The sequence below is a fragment of the Oryctolagus cuniculus genome, chromosome 12, assembly GCF_051225735.1.
Source record: "Oryctolagus cuniculus isolate XC-2025 breed Fujian yellow rabbit chromosome 12, ASM5122573v1, whole genome shotgun sequence".
NCBI lineage: Eukaryota > Metazoa > Chordata > Mammalia > Lagomorpha > Leporidae > Oryctolagus > Oryctolagus cuniculus.
Genome location: NC_142878.1, coordinates 65,743,694 through 65,761,743, shown reverse-complemented (window position 1 = coordinate 65,761,743; position 18,050 = coordinate 65,743,694). Strand labels below are relative to the sequence as shown.

At 45.9% G+C, this 18,050-nt stretch overlaps 2 protein-coding genes and 1 non-coding gene across 18 annotated transcripts in view; 1 reads left to right on the top strand and 2 right to left on the bottom strand.

Moving 5' to 3' along the window:
• STARD9 (StAR related lipid transfer domain containing 9) overlaps positions 1-15,837 on the bottom strand; it is a 135,884-nt gene extending 120,047 nt beyond the window's left edge. For 8 of the 15 annotated variants that reach the window (XM_051822025.3, XM_089310158.1, XM_089310159.1 and 5 more), the window contains exons 1-3: positions 15,621-15,836; positions 11,292-11,361; positions 9,538-9,654 (exon numbers count right to left, since the gene is read on the bottom strand). In XM_051822025.3, coding sequence (XP_051677985.2) covers positions 9,538-9,654; positions 11,292-11,361; positions 15,621-15,667 — 234 coding nt within the window. In that variant the 5' untranslated portion in view covers positions 15,668-15,836. Of the gene's footprint in view, positions 1-9,537; positions 9,655-11,291; positions 11,362-15,620 lie in introns of all 15 variants that reach the window. The other 7 variants (XM_089310161.1, XM_089310162.1, XM_051822022.3 and 4 more) reach the window with 6 other exon arrangements.
• LOC127484044 (small Cajal body-specific RNA 16) lies at positions 4,522-4,700 on the top strand. Its single transcript, XR_007910825.2, has one exon.
• An 814-nt stretch (positions 15,838-16,651) lies between the features above and the next one.
• The window catches only part of HAUS2 (HAUS augmin like complex subunit 2), a 22,085-nt gene continuing 20,686 nt past the window's right edge, over positions 16,652-18,050 (bottom strand). Inside the window, exon 6 of one of the 2 annotated variants that reach the window (XM_051822049.2) lies at positions 16,652-16,885. In XM_051822049.2, coding sequence (XP_051678009.2) covers positions 16,658-16,885 — 228 coding nt within the window. In that variant the 3' untranslated portion in view covers positions 16,652-16,657. Of the gene's footprint in view, positions 16,886-17,751; positions 18,040-18,050 lie in introns of those variants that run through there. The other variant, XM_002717766.6, reaches the window with a different exon arrangement.

The window sequence follows — 18,050 nt, the reverse complement described above, 5'->3', positions numbered from 1 at the left end:
TCCTGTATTGTTTGTTTCACAATTAGCTTCTATTGTCTTTATAACAAAATATTTATAAACTAGTTAATTACCTGACACTGGTTAATGCTGTTGTCCGTTTTCTGCTAACCACAGAGCTAGAGAGAAGCTAGTTCTATTTATTTCTCCATACTTTGACTCCTTCCCTGAGCAGTGCATGTAAAAGATGCCTCTTATTGGTCAGCTTCATTGGCTATGGAAAATGTGCTGAGAGTACCTAGGCGTAGACTGTGCAGTTCTGTGGGAGGAAAACTTAGCACTGGGTGAAACACACGGCAGCGTCCCAGGAGAAGCTTGTCTTCTCTGTTGGACATACAGATCCGCTTTCACATTATGTCCTCTTGTTTAGTTGATTTTACAAGTCAGTTTTTATAAGAACTCTCTAAGTAATCATTGCCACCACACTCTCTTCAAGTGTTTAACTGAGAACCCCCTTAAACTCCAGGATAAACCAAGTGTAAGGGGTAGAAGGAGTATAATAAGCGGTTTTTCCACATTAGAGGTGTAAACAAGAGAACATGTGGGTAATGTCTAGAACAACTGCCTTAGGAACTCTGTATATTTCTTTGCTGGATGGGCAAGTGCCCATTAATCACTGGGGGTGCAGCCCCTACAGACAACTGCTCTCACCAACCTGGATCTCAAGGGCTCCAGCTACTACTAGGATTCCTGTCACCCTGATCTCGCAGAGGGAAAACCCAAACAACCTTTTGCATTTTTAAATTTCTCTAGTTTGTTGTTTATTTCTGTACAGGCAACTGTACAGCAAACATCAAGTGTTAAAGATTTCCCTCCTTCAGATCTTTTTATGAGTCTGAAAGCTATTCTTTAAAGATTCACAGTCAAGTTTCTAAAGAGGAGAAAGAGTCAGATGAAGCCAAAAGAATGACCTTATTCCTTTAAAATCCAGCCCATGGTTATGCTTATGGAGTTGAGCAGCTGTGCCGCTGGCAGAGGAAGCCTACTGAAATGAAATACTCATGGTAGTCTCCCTGCCCCCACTCAGCCTGCAGTGCCCCATCCAATTCTTGCACAAAAAGGCTTTTTCTTATAAGTTTCTGCCCCTTCTACTTCTGTCTTCCATGTTGGTTTGAAAGAAACAGTAGTAACGATGGAATGTACACAGCTCTGCAAATATGCATGAGAAATGCTTTGACACCCACGCACACCCCAGCTCCCCTGGCAGACACATGCATCAGAGACAGTGGGTGCAGAGAAACTTGCAGTTCTCTCACTCAGGCAAACCAGCGCCTCCCCCAAACAGGCAGCAATATTCAGAATCCTATACTGTCTGTCACCTACCAAACCATTCATTGAATAATTTACACATTAGCCTTTAATCATTTAAGATGTGTAGTGCTAGAAAAGCAGAAATAAAGCTGTGTGAGGCATAGGGTTGAAGAGCTTGGACTCATGAGTTCACAGTCAAGCGTTTTGATTGCTGGTTCCATCACTAGGTTGGGAGGCCTTAAGCAAGGCCTGTTTCATCCCTAAAGTGCAGATAACATAGATAACATCTACTGCAAAAAGTGGTATGATCCTAACGGTACTAGCCCGTTTTGTGAGCTCTCAAATTCCTCCTCACCTTAGTTTCTTCTTCATGTTTCCCTCTTGTTTTGCACTTCCAAGGACATCCTTCAGTTTCAGTAACTCTTCCACCTTCTGCACTCTTTCCCCAAAGCCTTCATTCCTATCTCCACATTCAGGAGGTAAGGAGAAGGGAGGATCATAGTCTCCCCACCTCCCCTTACTTAGTTGCTGAGTCAGCAAGTAAGTCATTGTCATGGCTCGGGGTCCCCAGTTAGAAACGCTGCTTCTGTGGCACCAGTATCTAATCAGCCCATAACAACAGACATTCAGTGCACCCCCATACTTCTAGATGGCAGTTGTGGAATTTCTTCTTCTCTATTGAGTACAAAGCTGGGGATTGGTCTAGTTCAAATAATAAGAGGCAGGTGCTTCACATAATGGTTAGAATATCGCTTAGGATGCCCACATCCCATATTGTAGTGTTGCAGTTCAAATCCTGGCTCTACTTCTGATTCCCACTTTCCGCTAATGTACCCCTGGAAGGCAGCAGCTTAACAGCTTAAATACTTGAGTCTCTGCCACTCGGGTGAGAAACATGGATTGAGTTCCAGGCTCCTCACTTTGACCTGTTGGATCCAATTAAGGACTGAACCAATGGATGGAGGATCTTTCTCTGTCATTTCTCTGCCTCTCAAATAAATTAAACTTTTAAAAGTAAAATAAACAAGATCTTGGCTTGAAATTCTGCAAGCCACACCTTAACTGCCATGTTGAACTTCTGTGTTGCTGTTCACGGCTCCTACCATGAGAATAAGCAATATGCATGTCCCTGAAACATCAAAAAACAACTGAACTGTCAAAAAAGAAAAAAATAATTTTTTCTGTGATTCTTTCTCTAGGCCCTCAGTTTTAAAGTAAGAATAATAAATAATCTCTACAGCATTTCTTTTAATAGTAACACTCTGTAACTCTGAAGTCAAATCACATGTCAGGATTCAAAACTTCTGCACAAGTTACTCTTATGTCCTAATTATTAAAACTCTCTACCATGGAATGGAAGTCCTCTATGGAGATGAAGACCAGCTGGTTGTCATACTCCACTGTGTTCTGAACTTACAGAACATTATCACTTCTGTTTTCTATTTCTGGACAAACAGCCCTTCATTAAGTGATCATGTGTAAAAACACATGAGGGTTACTACGCTAACAGTGGCTTTCCTCTTGGTTCCTGCAGTCCAGCCTTTTAAACACTTTGGGGAACGTGTGTTTTTCCTCTAAAGCCTCTCCAAGTCTCTGACATCCTCATACTGAAGCCTAGAACTACAGGAAATATTTGCCAAAGAATTTGTAACTCTTCTTCTCTCTCTCAATCAGTGCTCTTTGAGGGTGGGCAATGATGTACTCTCCCTGTTGTATTTAGTGTATTGTGGACCAAACAAATAGTGCAACAAAAAAGCACAATCATACTATTATCTCAGTTTTTGATTCAGTGATTATGGAGGAAAAAAATCTTGCTATTCACTCACACAATTCTTTATCTGGAAAACCTGCAAGTGTTTTGGATATTTCGTTTGAGCCAAATAAACTATTTTAAGATAGATTCCCAGAAGAATAGGAACAACTGCTTTCCACAAAGGGCTGGGCTGCTCTTTGTTCTTGGACATTCTTTTTGTTGATTCAGTCTGCATTTGTTTTGAACACTTACAGTCCTTGGTGGGTAAAGCTGAGCTAATGCTCCTAATGGAAAGTTTTACAAACACACCATCACCCAAACACGACACACTTAAGCTGCTCCAACAGATGTTCCCCACCAAAAAAAAAGGAAGTTGGTTTGGTTTTCCAAGCAGAGTGCACTGGGCCCAGAAGGGATCATAACCAGATTCAGAGATTTTCTTTTTCTATTTTTTTTAAAACATTTACTTATCTGAAACACAGAGTTACAGACAGAAAGAGAAACAGAGGGATCTTTCATCACTGGTTCACTCCCCTAAATGCCCTCAACAGCTGAGGCTAGGCCAGGCTGAAGCCAGGAGCTTCTTCCAGGTCTCCCACATGGGTAGCAGGGGCCCAAGCACTTGGGCCATCTTCCACTGCTTTCCCAGGTGCATCAGCAGGGAACTAGATCAGAAGTGGAGTAGATAGGACTCAAATCGGCACCCACATATGATGCCAGCATTGCAGGTGGTAGTTTAACCTGCTGTGCCACAGCACTGGCCACAGAGAATAAACTTCCAAATCTAATTCAACTCTTAGAAAAAACTACAGGCCTTGATTCTCTTGCATTATGACAACTGTTATCAGAACAGGGATCCAAATCACAGCATTTTTAAACTTACTTAATTGAAATCCTAGGTGCCAAGCATTTGGTAGGACACTTTACATCGATTTATTTATTTTTATCTGAAAGGCAAGAGGAAAGACAAAGACAGAGAGATATCTTGCATCCACTGGTTCACTCCCAAATGACCACAATGGCTAGGGTTGGACCAGGCCAAAGTCAGGAGTCTGGAACTCCATTTGGGTCTTCCACATGGGTGGGAGGGGGGAATTTGGGCCATCTTACACTGCTTTCTCAGGCCCATTAGCAGGGAGCTGGATTGGAAGTGAATCAGCTAGGACTTGCACCAGTGGCCATATGGGCTGCTGGTGTTGCAGGCAGTGGCTTAATCTGCTGTGCTACAACGTTGGCCTTTGAAGATATTTTTGATTGCCAGAACTGGAGGTCTGCTACTGGCACCTAGTGTGTAGAAGTCAGGAATGCTAACCATTTTATAATGCACAGGATAGATTACCCCAACAAAGAATGATCTGGTCAAATGTCAATACTGTTGAGCTTGAAAAACCCTGGCCTAGATAACTAAGTTCCCTTCCAATTCTAACAGGCTCTGAGGCAGCACCAACACTGAACAGATGATATCATTGTCAACATCTTATCTGTGAATGTTGTCTTATAATGTTGCTCAAATTCCTGAAACGCTCTGGGAAAAGGCTCTTGTGTTGTTGAAAATACCCAGTTGTGGGTGTGGCCTTGTACCAGGAAACCCTGACCTAAAATGAATTCATAGAAATTTTCCCTGCATTTCAAATTTGTAGTAACAAAGGTGAGTAATCTAGCAATAGTCTAATGATCATGAATGATACTAGTTACAGCACCAAGAAAAATGTCCCCCTAAAGCCAGATATTTGGATTTTCACTCAATATCCACTCACTCAAAACTCATTGAAAAATAACTGGGTATTTCTCAGATATTTGATATATGAAATCAGTGCTCTATTTCAAGAAGAGACTCAGGGAGAGAGAGGCATTATCCTCCAGGAACTTGGCCCTTCACCCTTTGCAGTCAGAATCCAGGCTTCCAAAGCCACAAGATTCTTATTCCGTGAGCAGGTGATTTAACTAAGTCTGAATTAAGTTTAGAAGATGTGATATAACATAAATAATAGCAGAGATGAATCATGCTAAGTGAAAGAAGCCAGATTCATATGGCTACTTACTGTATAATCCTATTTATATGACATTATGGAACAGGCAAAACTGAAAATAAATCACTTGTGGCCAGATGTTGGTGGTGGGAGAGACAGCTGGATTATAAAGAGACATCAAACAATTTTCAGAATGGATTGCATTATATACTGCCTATTTCATATATTGGAGGTCAGTTGCACACCTGTATTGTCAAAACTCATAGAACTATGGCCGGCGCCGCGGCTCACTAGGCTAATCCTCCGCCTAGCGGCGCCGGCACACCAGGTTCTAGTCCCGGTCGGGGCACCGGATTCTGTCCCGGTTGCCCCTCTTCCAGGCCAGCTCTCTGCTGTGGCCAGGGAGTGCAGTGGAGGATGGCCCAAGTGCTTGGGCCCTGCACCCCATGGGAGACCAGGAAAAGCACCTGGCTCCTGGCTCCTGCCATCGGATCAGCGCGGTGCGCCGGCCGCAGCGTGCCAGCCGCGGCAGCCATTGGAGGGTGAACCAACGGCAAAGGAAGACCTTTCTCTCTGTCTCTCTCTCTCACTGTCCACTCTGTCTGTAAAAAAAAAAAAAAAAAAAAAAAAAAAAAAAAAAAACTCATAGAACTATACACCAAAAAGGCCAATTTTATTGTATATAAATTATACTTCAGTAAGACTGACCTCCTCTCCCCTCAAATGTGATTATAAGCACTACGGAAAAGATGACCTGGTAACATCTAAATTCTTTCCTACCCCAAGTCCTAATATTTTATGGTAGTCTATCTTTCCTACCCCTGACAGCACCAGAGTCAGAGCACTCAAGGTTAAGTCCAGTTTGAATTTCTATGTTAAAGCAATTAAGCCCTTTGACCAGAACCTGTGCATTGAAGTTAGCAACCATTCTGGGACGTCTGTCCTTACCCCAACTTGTGACCATGGTTCCCTTCCTTCCCTGTCATATCTGACTTTTCTTGGAACCAATAAGGCCTTCAGACAACTAATAAACAAGCTACAATAAACCTTAGGAGACACTGTTTTATCTCTCTGGACAGGCTTCCTGTCTCAATCCCATTTGATCTTTGTAGTAAATTTCCTATCAGGGAACAGAAGAATCCCGTTTATAAATTATTATTTTCTATGACCTTTTTATTTCCACTAGGTTATTCTTTATTCAATTAAGCCACATAAATGTAAAATGCAAGCCTCAGACCAAACTCACACCCAGGCTCATTGATGGAGGAGGAAATGTTCACACAGTTCTTAAGTCCCCACTTGGAATACCTGAATCCCTTATCAGAGTGCCTGATTTGAGTCCTGGCTACTCCACTTCCTATATAGCTCCCTGCTAATGTGTTTGGGCCACTGTTACCCAAGTGGGAAATCTAGATAGAGTTCCCAGCTTCTAGCTTGGGCTCCGTACAATCGTTTCCATTTGTGGCCATTTGGGGAGTGAAATAACAAATAGAAGCTCATGCACTTGCTCTCTGTAACAAACTTTCAAATAAATAATTTATCTTAAGTTACATAAAATAGTTAATAATGCTTATGTTCAGAATAGCATAGGTATGCCTTGGCCAGGAAGGTCTGATATAGCTATTAGAATGTTCATACTTTCTAATACAAGGACCACCATCTTTGTTGCCACAAATACAGTCACACTGTGTGCTGCTATAGGAGTCTCATCTTCTCTAGGAGTCAGTTCTGCTCCTGATTGTTCTTGGAGATGGCAATGAAACAGTTACAAATACTAGTAACAAGACAACTTATATACATTTGAGTGCTGGGATAAAAGTCAAGTACCACAAGACAAGCCTGAGCCTGCCAGTATCCTCCTATTCCAAAGGATAGTCCCTACCAGGTGCTGTCCACCCTGCCCCTTTCTGATACATTTTATAGGAAATGTATCAGAACATGAAGGGGGGATGCTCATATTTTAACAGAAGGGGCCCACTGAAAAAACAAATCCCACCCAGTGGTCTAGTCGTTTCTACTTATTCTCCTAAAAAGCAAGGAATGAGGTCATTACACTTTCATCATTTAAAAGCATCTAATCATCTTCAGAAGTCTATATCAACAGCAAACCAGTTCTAAAAGTTGAGTCACCCAGACCTGGTAATGTTCCTTTTGCATAATTAGAAAAAGTTTCACAAAAACTACAACTCTCACCCAAAAACACACTTCAGCTTTTTATTCAATGGAATATATGCAACAAGACTCCCCACCCTGCAACCGAATATTTCCATTTCCAATGCTACTTCCCACTGGTAACACCCCTGTAGTGTGTTCTTTCATATGTAAGTATAATGATAATGAACCACAAAAGGTCAAATAGGTTCTAGTTTTAGGGATACAGGTTTTTTTTTTTTTTTTTTTTAACATTTTAGGGACACACTGCTGTGGGGAGCAACTCGGACTATACTGTTACTGGAATTAAGACTTATTCTATGCACCTGCTCTCCCACAATATGGCGCTGGGAGAGAAGAAAACAGCTTCTACACAGCTGCCTCCAGTTCAGCCAATAAACAGCAGGACCTGCTCCTGATTGGAGGAGAGCAGCGTACTCGGCGTGTGGGCAGCCGAGTTGGGATTGGTGGAAGAGGACTATAAAGGAGGAGAGAGACGGCATGCACCAGGAACATCTAAGGGGAACATCTAAGGGGAACACCTGTGCAGCCCCTGAGAGAGCCGGCCGGCGGTGTGCCGCTCCCCTGCGGAAGTGGGGAATGTGGCCAGGGGGAACTGCCCTTCCACAGAGGTGGAAGGGACAGTAGCCAACCCGGGAAGAACCAGCAGCAAACCCGGGGAGGGCCGAGCAGACTAAAGAACAGCGCAGGGTCCTGTGTCGTTCCTCCACGAAGAGGGGGAGCGACAACTGCCACAAAGTATCCTAATGATTGCTGGGAAGAAGGCTATTGTCTGTGGTCATAAAAGTAAATGAGGGCCAGCGCTGCGGCTCAATAGGCTAATCCTCTGCCTTGCGGCGCCGGCACACCGGGTTCTAGTCCCGGTCGGGGCACCGGATTCTGTCCTGGTTGCCCCTCTTCCAGGCCAGCTCTCTGCTGTGGCCAGGGAGTGCAGTGGAGGATGGCCCAGGTCCTTGGGCCCTGCACCCCATGGAAGACCAGGAGAAGCACCTGGCTCCTGCCTTTGGATCAGCGCGGTGCGCGGGCTGCAGCACATTGGCTGCGGCAGCCATTGGAGGTTGAACCAACAGCAAAGGAAGACCTTTCTCTCTGTCTCTCTCTCTCTCTCACTGTCCACACTGCTGTCAAAAAAAAAAAAAAAAAAAAAAAAAAAAAAAAAAAGGTAAATGAGGTAAAGCTTGCTGGCCATCATGGGGACTGAATGCATGGTGCTTGACAATGCCCAAATCAAGACAACGCTACTGCTTCACAGAAACAGAGACATTCTGTAGACCCACTGGCCATACCTCCTGCTGCCTTAGAAACCTGAGAGTGTTAAGTAAAACTACAAGACACAGGCAGTAGTGGCCAAAGCTTCAGCTGGTAAAGCCTGGATTGGTCCTCTCCATCTCAGACAGCACATCAACAGAATCTGCTTCCTATATCCCTTGGAGGCCAACAGACTAGCTGTTTCTCACTCTACCTAGGATCACAAGGACAAGCCTAAGGCCAAAGAAAATATTAGCCTCTAGCATCCCTGGGGCCCTTCTGCTGCTCATTACACAACATTACCTGAACTTGTATGCACTCGAATCATGCTGAGGGCCATGTCTAAAAAGGACACCAGCAACTCCTATGCCCTAAGCAGGCTTTCCTATCTCCTTTGCTCTTTCTGGAACTGATGACCAAAACCATGTTTCTGATCAAAATATCCAAAGTAAGAAACAGCCAGGGCCCAGATTCCCTGTTAATTTTCCAATAATTATTCAATTATGAAGAACTGAGGAGACACATAATGAAATCATCACATTTTATATAACTTCCTTTGAGTAACACTACTACAGAAATAATTGCTTGAAAAGGCAATGGTCTTTTGATGTACTGGAGTTTCTATCTTTTGTTTGTTTTTTTTAAAGATTTTATTTATTGATTTTAGAGGCAGAGTTACAGACAGAGAGAGGGAGAGACAGAGAGAAAGGTCTTCCATCCACTGGTTCACTCCCCAAATGGACACAACAGCCAGAGCTGCGCTGATCTGAAGCCAGGAGCCAGGAGCTTTTTCCTGGTGTCCCATGCGGGTGCAGGGGCCCAAGGACTTGGGCCATCTTCTACTGCTTTTCCAGACCATAGTAGAGAGCTGGATGGGGAGAGGAGCAGCTGGGACTAGAACCAGCACTTATATGGGATGTCAGCACCGCAGGCAGATGATTAACCTACTGCACCACAGCACTGGCCTCATGGAGTTCCTATCTTTTGAAAATACGTCAGCTATACCAAAATTTTCTTAAAGTGCCAATTACAGTGCTTTCAATCTGTGCAAGTGTCTCATAATAATCTTGAAGTATCTTCATAATAAACATTTTAACTATCAACAATAAAAGAAATCAAGAGAGTGATGAAAAAACATGACATTACCACATCCTGAGACGCATACTGGGGGTCCTCTGGGTTGACTGACCAGTAGCAGTAATCAAAGCCAAATGCCACAACCTTCTCCTGAGAGTCCCCAAAGCCATCTGGTCGACTATTCACCTAAAATCAAACACAAGATCCAGTGTCTTTTCTACCATAATATCAGAATCTGTACAGTGGCACCTGATCATTCTCTAACACAGTAATTGAGAGCCAGACTGGTCCTAACATATTTGAAAGAAAGGTAACCTTTGTTTCTATCTCGTTCGGTACAAATAAAGCTCCAGAGAACTAAATGTGTATCATATCTGCCCACCTCTGAACCAACTATCTAAGACATAGGCTAGCTTAGGAGAGAAAGCCTTTCTCTGTCTGGCATCTTCTTATTACTATTAACATTTCTTCTCTAAGTATTCCTGCAGGGGATACCAGGAATATACAGAAGTTTAGCCCTGGGCCCGACAGGCTCCTTCAACCTGAGGCTTTCACTGTCATCTCTGAGGTATTCATCCTCAGTGACTTAAAAACCATTTTAGAAAAAAGAGCCAAGAGCAATACAACTGCCAATAGAGTCACAGCTTGGAAGTGAACGGACCTCTAAGTATTCAGGAGAATGGAATAATTCGCAGAAATGTCTTGTGCTACTACTGGATAGAGAGAGGACTCTGGCACTGGTTATCATTACATGCAGAAGAATGAGGCTTTCAGAATGACCAAGAAATTCCTAATGGATAACTGATCTCAGGGAAGTACGCACCTAGGGAGGTATGTAGGGGCAGATTAAAGTCGGATCTTGACCAAGATTTATTCTTTATAACCAAAATATGAGCTCTAAGAATAAAGTGGCTAAAATCCTTAGGCAACAGAGATATAAATAAGAGATGGCAGAGAATAAAAGGTCCTTAGTCTTGAGAGCTTCTATTCAAAGTTTGGCAAGCTGCATTCTCTTTATTAGAGAGTTAACAACAAAAGCAAACAGAGGACATCACAGGAATAACACGGGCATGGGCATGGCTACGAGACCTGTGGTCCAGACAATCCCTCTTGCCAGTCAGCTTCAGCAGGAATGCTGAGTACCACCTGCAAGCTGACTCTAGCAGGAGTCACATGGTCAGCTTCCCTGGCCCTATCTATTCCCTGAGGCCCAGAAAGACAGAATCTTCCATCTTCTGCTGGCCTGAAGGATGGAGGAAATTAGCCCTAGGAGGAAGTGAGGAATGGGAGAACAAGTTCCTTGTGAGACTGACTCAAACCTCAGATCTATGAAAGAGAACTGGTAACAAGACTGAAACTAGTGACTGACTCTCTTCCAGGATCTGAAGGGTGTTATTTGAACCTCAGGACAGTAATTAGCAGGTGCATACTAAAATCTGTCATAATGCCTAGAGATGAGGTAGTATCAAATAAGAGTTTAAATTGTTGTCAGGTGAGGTAGACAGACAAACGAATTGCCCAGGTGGTTCAAGCTGACCATGGCTCCTAATCACATCCCTCATGTTTACCCCAGTGTAGCAACCCACCAGTTTCCAAAACAGCACCCTTATTGGATAGACCTCAAGTAGCCACATCTCCTGTACTTCTTAGTTGGTTTATTTTATTTGCTTTATGATTGGCCCAAGATCTTCCCACAACTCCCTTTATATGCTCTTCCCTCCACCATTCCTCTATTTTTAACATATTCATATATCTACCCAGACACCCCTGTAACTCTACTAGTTCCTCTGGGACAAGAAATGGAAAAACAATTTAAGGCTTACCTTTAACTTCCTGATTTTTGCCACTTTGCCATCAACTTCCACAATAATTCTTCCCCCTTCCTTGGTCTCCCTAGAAACAAGACCAAATTCACATAAGAAACACCAATTTTTAAGAAATCAAGACCAGCATTAGTGGGACAAAATGTTTCCCTGTTTTATAATGTCTGTCTCCATAAATACTTGTAAGTATCATATCATGCAGCACTCTACCAAGCATGCATTGCTGGGTCGTGGGAATTTGGCTCTGGGGGCCAGCACTGTGGCACAGAAAGTTTAGCCGCCACCTCTGACACTGGTATCCCATATGGACACAGATTAAAGACCTGGCTGCTCCACTTTCAATCCAGCTCCCTGCTAATGCGCCTGGGAAAGCAGTGGAAGATGGCCCAAGTGCTTGGGCCTCGGCACAAATGTGGGAGACCCAGAAAAGGCTCTGAGCCCCTATTTTCAACCTGGTCTAGCCCCGCCATTGTGGCCATTTGGAGAGTGAACCAGTGGATGGAAGATCTCTCCCCTTCTCTGTGGTTCTCCAACTCTGCCTTTCATATATTTCACATACACAGTTCACATACACTCCACATAATTAATTTTACAAAATTAATTTTAAAAATGAATTTGGCTCTGGAACAGAGTCACCACTTACTGAGCACTCTACATGCTCACTCTACACTGTAAGAAGTACACTCACCTTCATCTTACGCTATTCTTGTAACCTATCCTACTACTGTAGCTTTCTAATGTATCATTTTTACAGATGGAGGACTAAACCTGAAAGGAATCACACAATTGTTGAAGGCCACACGGCTAGCAGTGGCAGTCCTAGAATAGTCTCATCACAAAGCCTGGGCTCTGGGCTCTTTTTTTTTTTTTTGACAGCAGAGTGGACAGTGAGAGAGAGACAGAGAGAAAGGTCTTCCTTTGCTGTTGGTTCAACCTCCAATGGCCGGCGCACAGCGCTGATCCGAAGGCAAGAGCCAGGTGCTTATCCTGGTCTCCCATGGGGTGCAGGGCCCAAGCACCTGGGCCATCCTCCACTGCACTCCCAGGCCACAGCAGAGAGCTGGCCTGGAAGAGGGGCAACCGGGACAGAATCCGGTGCACCAACCGGGACTAGAACCCAGTGTGCTGGTGCCGCAGGCAAAGGATTAGCCTAGTGAGCTGCGGCGCCGGCCAAAGCCTGGGCTCTTAACCATACCATAGAAATTAGGCTTGAAAACCATAGAGAGGGGCTGGCGCCGCGGCTCACTAGGCTAATCCTCCGCCTTGTGGCGCCGGCACACCGGGTTCTAGTCCCGGTCGGGGCACCGGATTCTGTCCTGGTTGCCCCTCTTCCAGGCCAGCTCTCTGCTGTGGCCAGGGAGTGCAGTGGAGGATAGCCCAAGTGCTTGGGCCCTGCACCCCATGGGAGACCAGGAGAAGCACCTGGCTCCTGGCTTCGGATCAGCGCGGTGCGCCGGCCGCAGCACGCTGGCCACGGCGGCCATTGGAAGGTGAACCAATGGCAAAGGAAGACCTTTCTCTCTGTCTCTCTCTCTCTCTCACTGCCCACTCTGCCTGTCAAAAAAAAAAAAAAAAAAAAAAAAAAACCACAGAGAGAGGGGCAGCATCATGGTTAAGCCACTGGTTGGTTGGGATGCCCACTTCCCTTCTGGAATGCCTAGGTTTCAGTCTTGGTTCCACGCTCATTTCCAGCTTCCTGCTAATGCACACCCTGGAAAGCAACAGGTGATGATGGCTCAAGAAGTTGGGTCCTTGCCACACACACAGGAGACCAGGAGTTCTCAGCTTTTGACCTCAGCCTGACTCGGGCCCTGGCCATTGTTGGCATTTAGGGAATGACCAACAGATGGGAGTGCTTTCTCTTTCTCCACCTCCCAAATTAAAAACAAAAAGAAACAAATAAACAAACAAACAAAAAGAAACGGGGAGGTTAGCCCATCTTGGAGAAGAGCTGCCATCAGTGGAGGATTCTGTGGGATCCGTACCAGGCTGAATCTTTCGCATGCTACAACTTGCTCACACCTGGACATCTGCAGTTTTGACCTATCACTCACTACTGGAAGTCCTGGAGGTAAAAATAAGTACTTTTGTTTCTTTGTTTCCTTTCTTGTCACTTTGTTTAATGATGTATGTTCCCAAGGAACTGCAAAGTTACTGTGAGGCATGGTGTTATCCTGAGAACTGAGAGAACGGTTTTGCAATAAAGAGGATCTAGCCGTCGCCATGGCTCACTAGGCTAATCCTCCGCCTGCGGCGCCGGCACCCTGGGTTCTAGTCCCAGTTGGGGCGCCGGATTCTGTCCTGGTTGCTCCTCTTCCAGTCCAGCTCTCTGCTGTGGCCGGGGAAAGCAGTGGAGGATGGCCCAAGTGCTTGGGCCCTGCACCGGCATGGGAGACCAGGAGGAAGCACCTGGCTCCTGACTTTGTATCAGCGTGGTATGCCAGCCGCAGCAGCCATTAGGGGGTGAACCAACTTTCTGTCTCTCTCTCTCTCTCCACTAAAAAAAAAAAAAAAAAGGATCTAGCAGAAGCTGCCTCTAGGCCAGCAGCTGCACCTGTGAAAACCCTCCAGCCTCGAGCCACCACATCCAGTTACACAGAAGCCATTTACCAATCCAAATACAGAAGTCCAGGCACTGAAGTCCAGGCACTGACTCCTCTTTCTTCCTTCATTTTACTTTTTTTTTTTTTTTATTTAAGATTTATGTATGAGGCTGGCGCTGTGGCATAGCAGGTAAAGCCACCACCTACAGTGCCAGCATCCTATATGGGTGCCAGTTCTAGTCCCAGCTGCTCCTCTTCCCATCCAGCTCTCTGCTATGGCCTGGGAAAGCAGTAGAAGATGGCCCAGGTCCTTGGGCCCCTGCACCCACGTGGGAGACCTGGAATAAGCTCCTGGCTCCTGGCTTCGGATCGGCACAGCTCCAGCCATCGCAGCCATCTGGGGAGTGAACCAGCAGATGGAACACCTCTCTCTCTCTCTCTCTCTCTCTCTCTCTCTGCCTCTCCTCTTTCTGTGTAACTCTGACTTTCAAATAAAATAAATAAATCTTATTTTTTAAAGATTTATTTATTTGAAAGTCAGAGTTACACAGAGAGAGAAGGAGAGGTAGCTCCCCAGTTGGCTGCAATGGCCGGAGCTGTGCCAATCCAAAGCCTGGAGCTTCTTCTGGGTCTCCCATGCAGGTGCAGGGGCTCAAGGACTTGGGCCTCTCCTGTTGCTTTCCCAGGCCATAGCAGAGAGCTGGATTGGAAGAGGAGCAGCCGGGACTCGAACCAGAGCCCATATGCGCTGCAGGTAGTGGCTTTAATTGCTATGCCACAGCACCTGCTCCCCCATTTTACTTCTTTGGCCTGTCTCCTTTTTTTCTCCTTGTCTTCTGTCCTCCATCTCATTGTTATCATTATTTTGTCAGATACAAGTCCTTCAAAGCAAATCCCACTAAGTACCAACTTTTATTATGGGAGACAGTGCCTTTTTTGACCCTTCTTCCCAACTGTCAAATCATCCTATGCCCTGGAAATTTAACTTCCCAATTAATTCCAATATTACCTTCTGGTTCCAAAACACACTCTGTCCGCTGTAATCAATCCCCACCCCCAACCAAAAATCATCCGTGTTCTGTAACAGCCCAAGTCTTTGCTCTTGATGTTATTACATAGCGGGCCCTCTACAGGTTCTCCACAACTCAGCAAACTCCAATCACTAAAAAGTAGTTTTAACACAGACCCTTCGGCAAAGCTTCCCCTGATTTTCCAAACGTGTGAGTGGAAAACTGGAGGAAGAGAGGCGAGGAGGGGTGGCGGGCAGGGGAGGCTTCAGGGGCTGAGAGGTGCAGTATGAGAGTCACCCATGAGGAAGTGGGCACCCAGGACGATGAGGGAAGGAGTTGGAATGACGTCTCCTACTTTGGATCAGCCTTTCATCAAGTCAGGACGAAACCACGTTGGTCTGCTTCAATCTCCCCTCACCCCCTGACAGTCTTTCTGCACATCTTTGCCGAGAAGCTCCTGTGCACCCCAGAGCACACACCCTTCTGCCTCGGTTCCCCGGGACCAGGGCACTGTCCACCGTCCTCCTAGTCCTTTTCGACGGTCTGGCGGGAAGCGCCCCAGCCTGCGCATCCAGACTCCTGCTGGCAGGACGCCAGCGACACGCACTCGGGAAACCGCTATCCCGCAGCGCACTTGCTGCCAGAACTCGACCTGAGGCCGGGTCCGCCAGGCCTGTACGGGTTCCCGCCCCTGAAACTCCCGGGGCACTTTGTGTCTGACTTTTCGGCGCCAGCATCTCTTGAGGAACAGAGTGCCCTCTCCCACCCAGACTCACCTCTTGCTGAGAGGCCGGACCCTCACCGCCACCCGCACGTTCGCCATTCCTTGGCCACAACTCAACTCCAGCAGGTGGACCCAGAGGCGGCATCCCGGGCCCAAGCCACAATCCCAGCTACAGCCGGCCCCGCCCGTCCCACGCGCCTCCTCCTGGCCGCCTCCCCCGGAGCGCACGCCACCGCCCGAAAGGGGGAGCCTCGGTCTCTGGTGAACGCTGAGGGCGGGAAGACGGCTCGCCCCACCCACTCTCGTCCCACCCCGACAGGCTTCCAGAGTTGCCTCCGCCCCACGGGGCGAGGCTCTGCTCATGGGGCGGTGCCTTCTTAGCTTTAACCAATCCTGAGCCAGGTGGGCGGGAGCACGCCTGTCCCGCCCTGCTTCACCCCAAGCGACGCTCCGGGGCTCTTATGTGTGTTTGTGTGTTGCTGCCTACTGGGCGGTGCCTGCTTAGCCTCAACCAATCCAGAGCCAAGTGGACGAGGACGGACAGCTAGCCCCGCCTCCTCTCGGTCCACCCCACACACCTCCATTCTAATCGTGTGCCGCTGCCCCGCCCCTCCCCCAGTGTGAGATGGCTACACTTTCAAACATTGCGTCCGTGCTGTAGTCAAGTATGTACGTTGTTTTGACTTACGTCCCAAGCTTACAAAAATAATTCACTAAATATTTGTATTCGCTGCGCTGACAAGAGCTGTCAATGCCATGATTAAATTTTTTGTGGACTTCCCTTACCTACATTGTTCGATCATGCCAGAGGCTGTTCACCTTGGAGACCTGCTGCGGATATGGGTACCGCCCTGCGCGAGATTTGTCATGGTTAAATTTTAGGAGCAAAAACGTAATGGAAGCTGGAGGCCCGCGGCACTCATTAAACCCAGACACTCTGGTATTGCATCATATTTAACTGCTAAACCAAATGCCCGCACCTGATGCGAAACACATTTTAAGGCCAAATAGAACCTCCAGTGGGCAAATGAAATAAACTAGAGATAGCTTAGTACTGATGCAAATGAGAATATCCCTGAGCCATTTGTATCAGTACACTTTTAAAGACTTATTTATTTGAAAGGTACAGTTACAGAGAAAGGGAGAGACAGAGCTATCTTCCATCTGCTGATTCATTCCCCAAATGGCCACCACAGTCAGGGTTGGGTCAGGCTGAAGCCAGGAGCTAGGAGCTTCTTCCAGATCTCCCACACGGTGACAGGGGGCCCAAGCACTTGGGCCATCTTCCGTTGTCCTCCCAGATGCATTAGCAGGGAACTGGATTGGAAGTTGAAGATACATGTAGGGCCAATATGGGGCAACAGCTTCAAAGACCTACTACAATGCCGGTCTCCACCACTCACCATTATTTACAAAAATCTGATGGGTAAATTCCGTGAACATTTTAAAAATTATTTCATCATAATGTGCTTTTTTTTTTTTTTACTTTCTTCAAACCTTTGTTCTTTGCGTGTTCCAAAGGCTGCCAGTAAACACACTCAGAAATGAGATGGGGTCCGTAGGAACACACCCAGGTCCAGTAATTTGCTAATAAGATTTGCAGGACTCAAGCATATCACCATATTCACATATGAAACAAAAGAGCAAATGGAAAAAGTGCATAGAGCAAAGACGGGAAAAGCAGGGTCCTCTGACACAGGAATCACAAAGGATATGCTTCATTCTCCCGGAAAATGCATTGTGACGACCCAATTACTATTTATTCTGCACATTTAGTGAAAACGCTACAGAAATAACCACCATACACATTTTTCAGATTTAAGAAAACTTCTAATTTTTTTTTTTTTTTGACAGGCAGAGTGGACAGTAAGAGAGACAAAGGTCTTCCTTTTCCATTGGTTCACCCTCCAATGGCTGCTGCAGCCGCCGCACCGCACTGATCCGAAGCCAGGAGCCAGGTGCTTCTCCTGGTCTCCCATGCTGGTGCAATCCTCTACTGCACTTCTGGGCCACAGCAGAGAGCTGGCCTGGAAGAGGAGCAACCGGGACAGAATCCGGCGCAGCCACCGGGACTAGAACCCGAGGTGCTGGCGCTGCAGGCGGAGGATTAGCCTATTGAGCCACGGTGCCGGCCTCTAATTCATTTTTTTAAAAAGATACAGATAATCTAACACCTGAAAAAATGGTTAATTCACTTATTGTCAAAGCAGTATTGGATTTTCACTAGCTTTACTGAAAAGTGGAATGAAAATATATGAAAAACAAAGGAAAAGTCAGTTTGGTCTTCATGAACCTGAAATCCTGGTACTTTATGATGAAGTCCCTTCCATCTTGTCAGCAGTAAAGCCTATAAATATGGATTCATATGACTATACTTAATTAAGCAAAAATAAAGCTAATGATCACCTGACATTAGTTTGGATATGAAGTTTAGAAAATAAAGGTGAAGAAGGCATTACAATATCATGTTTCTGATGATGAG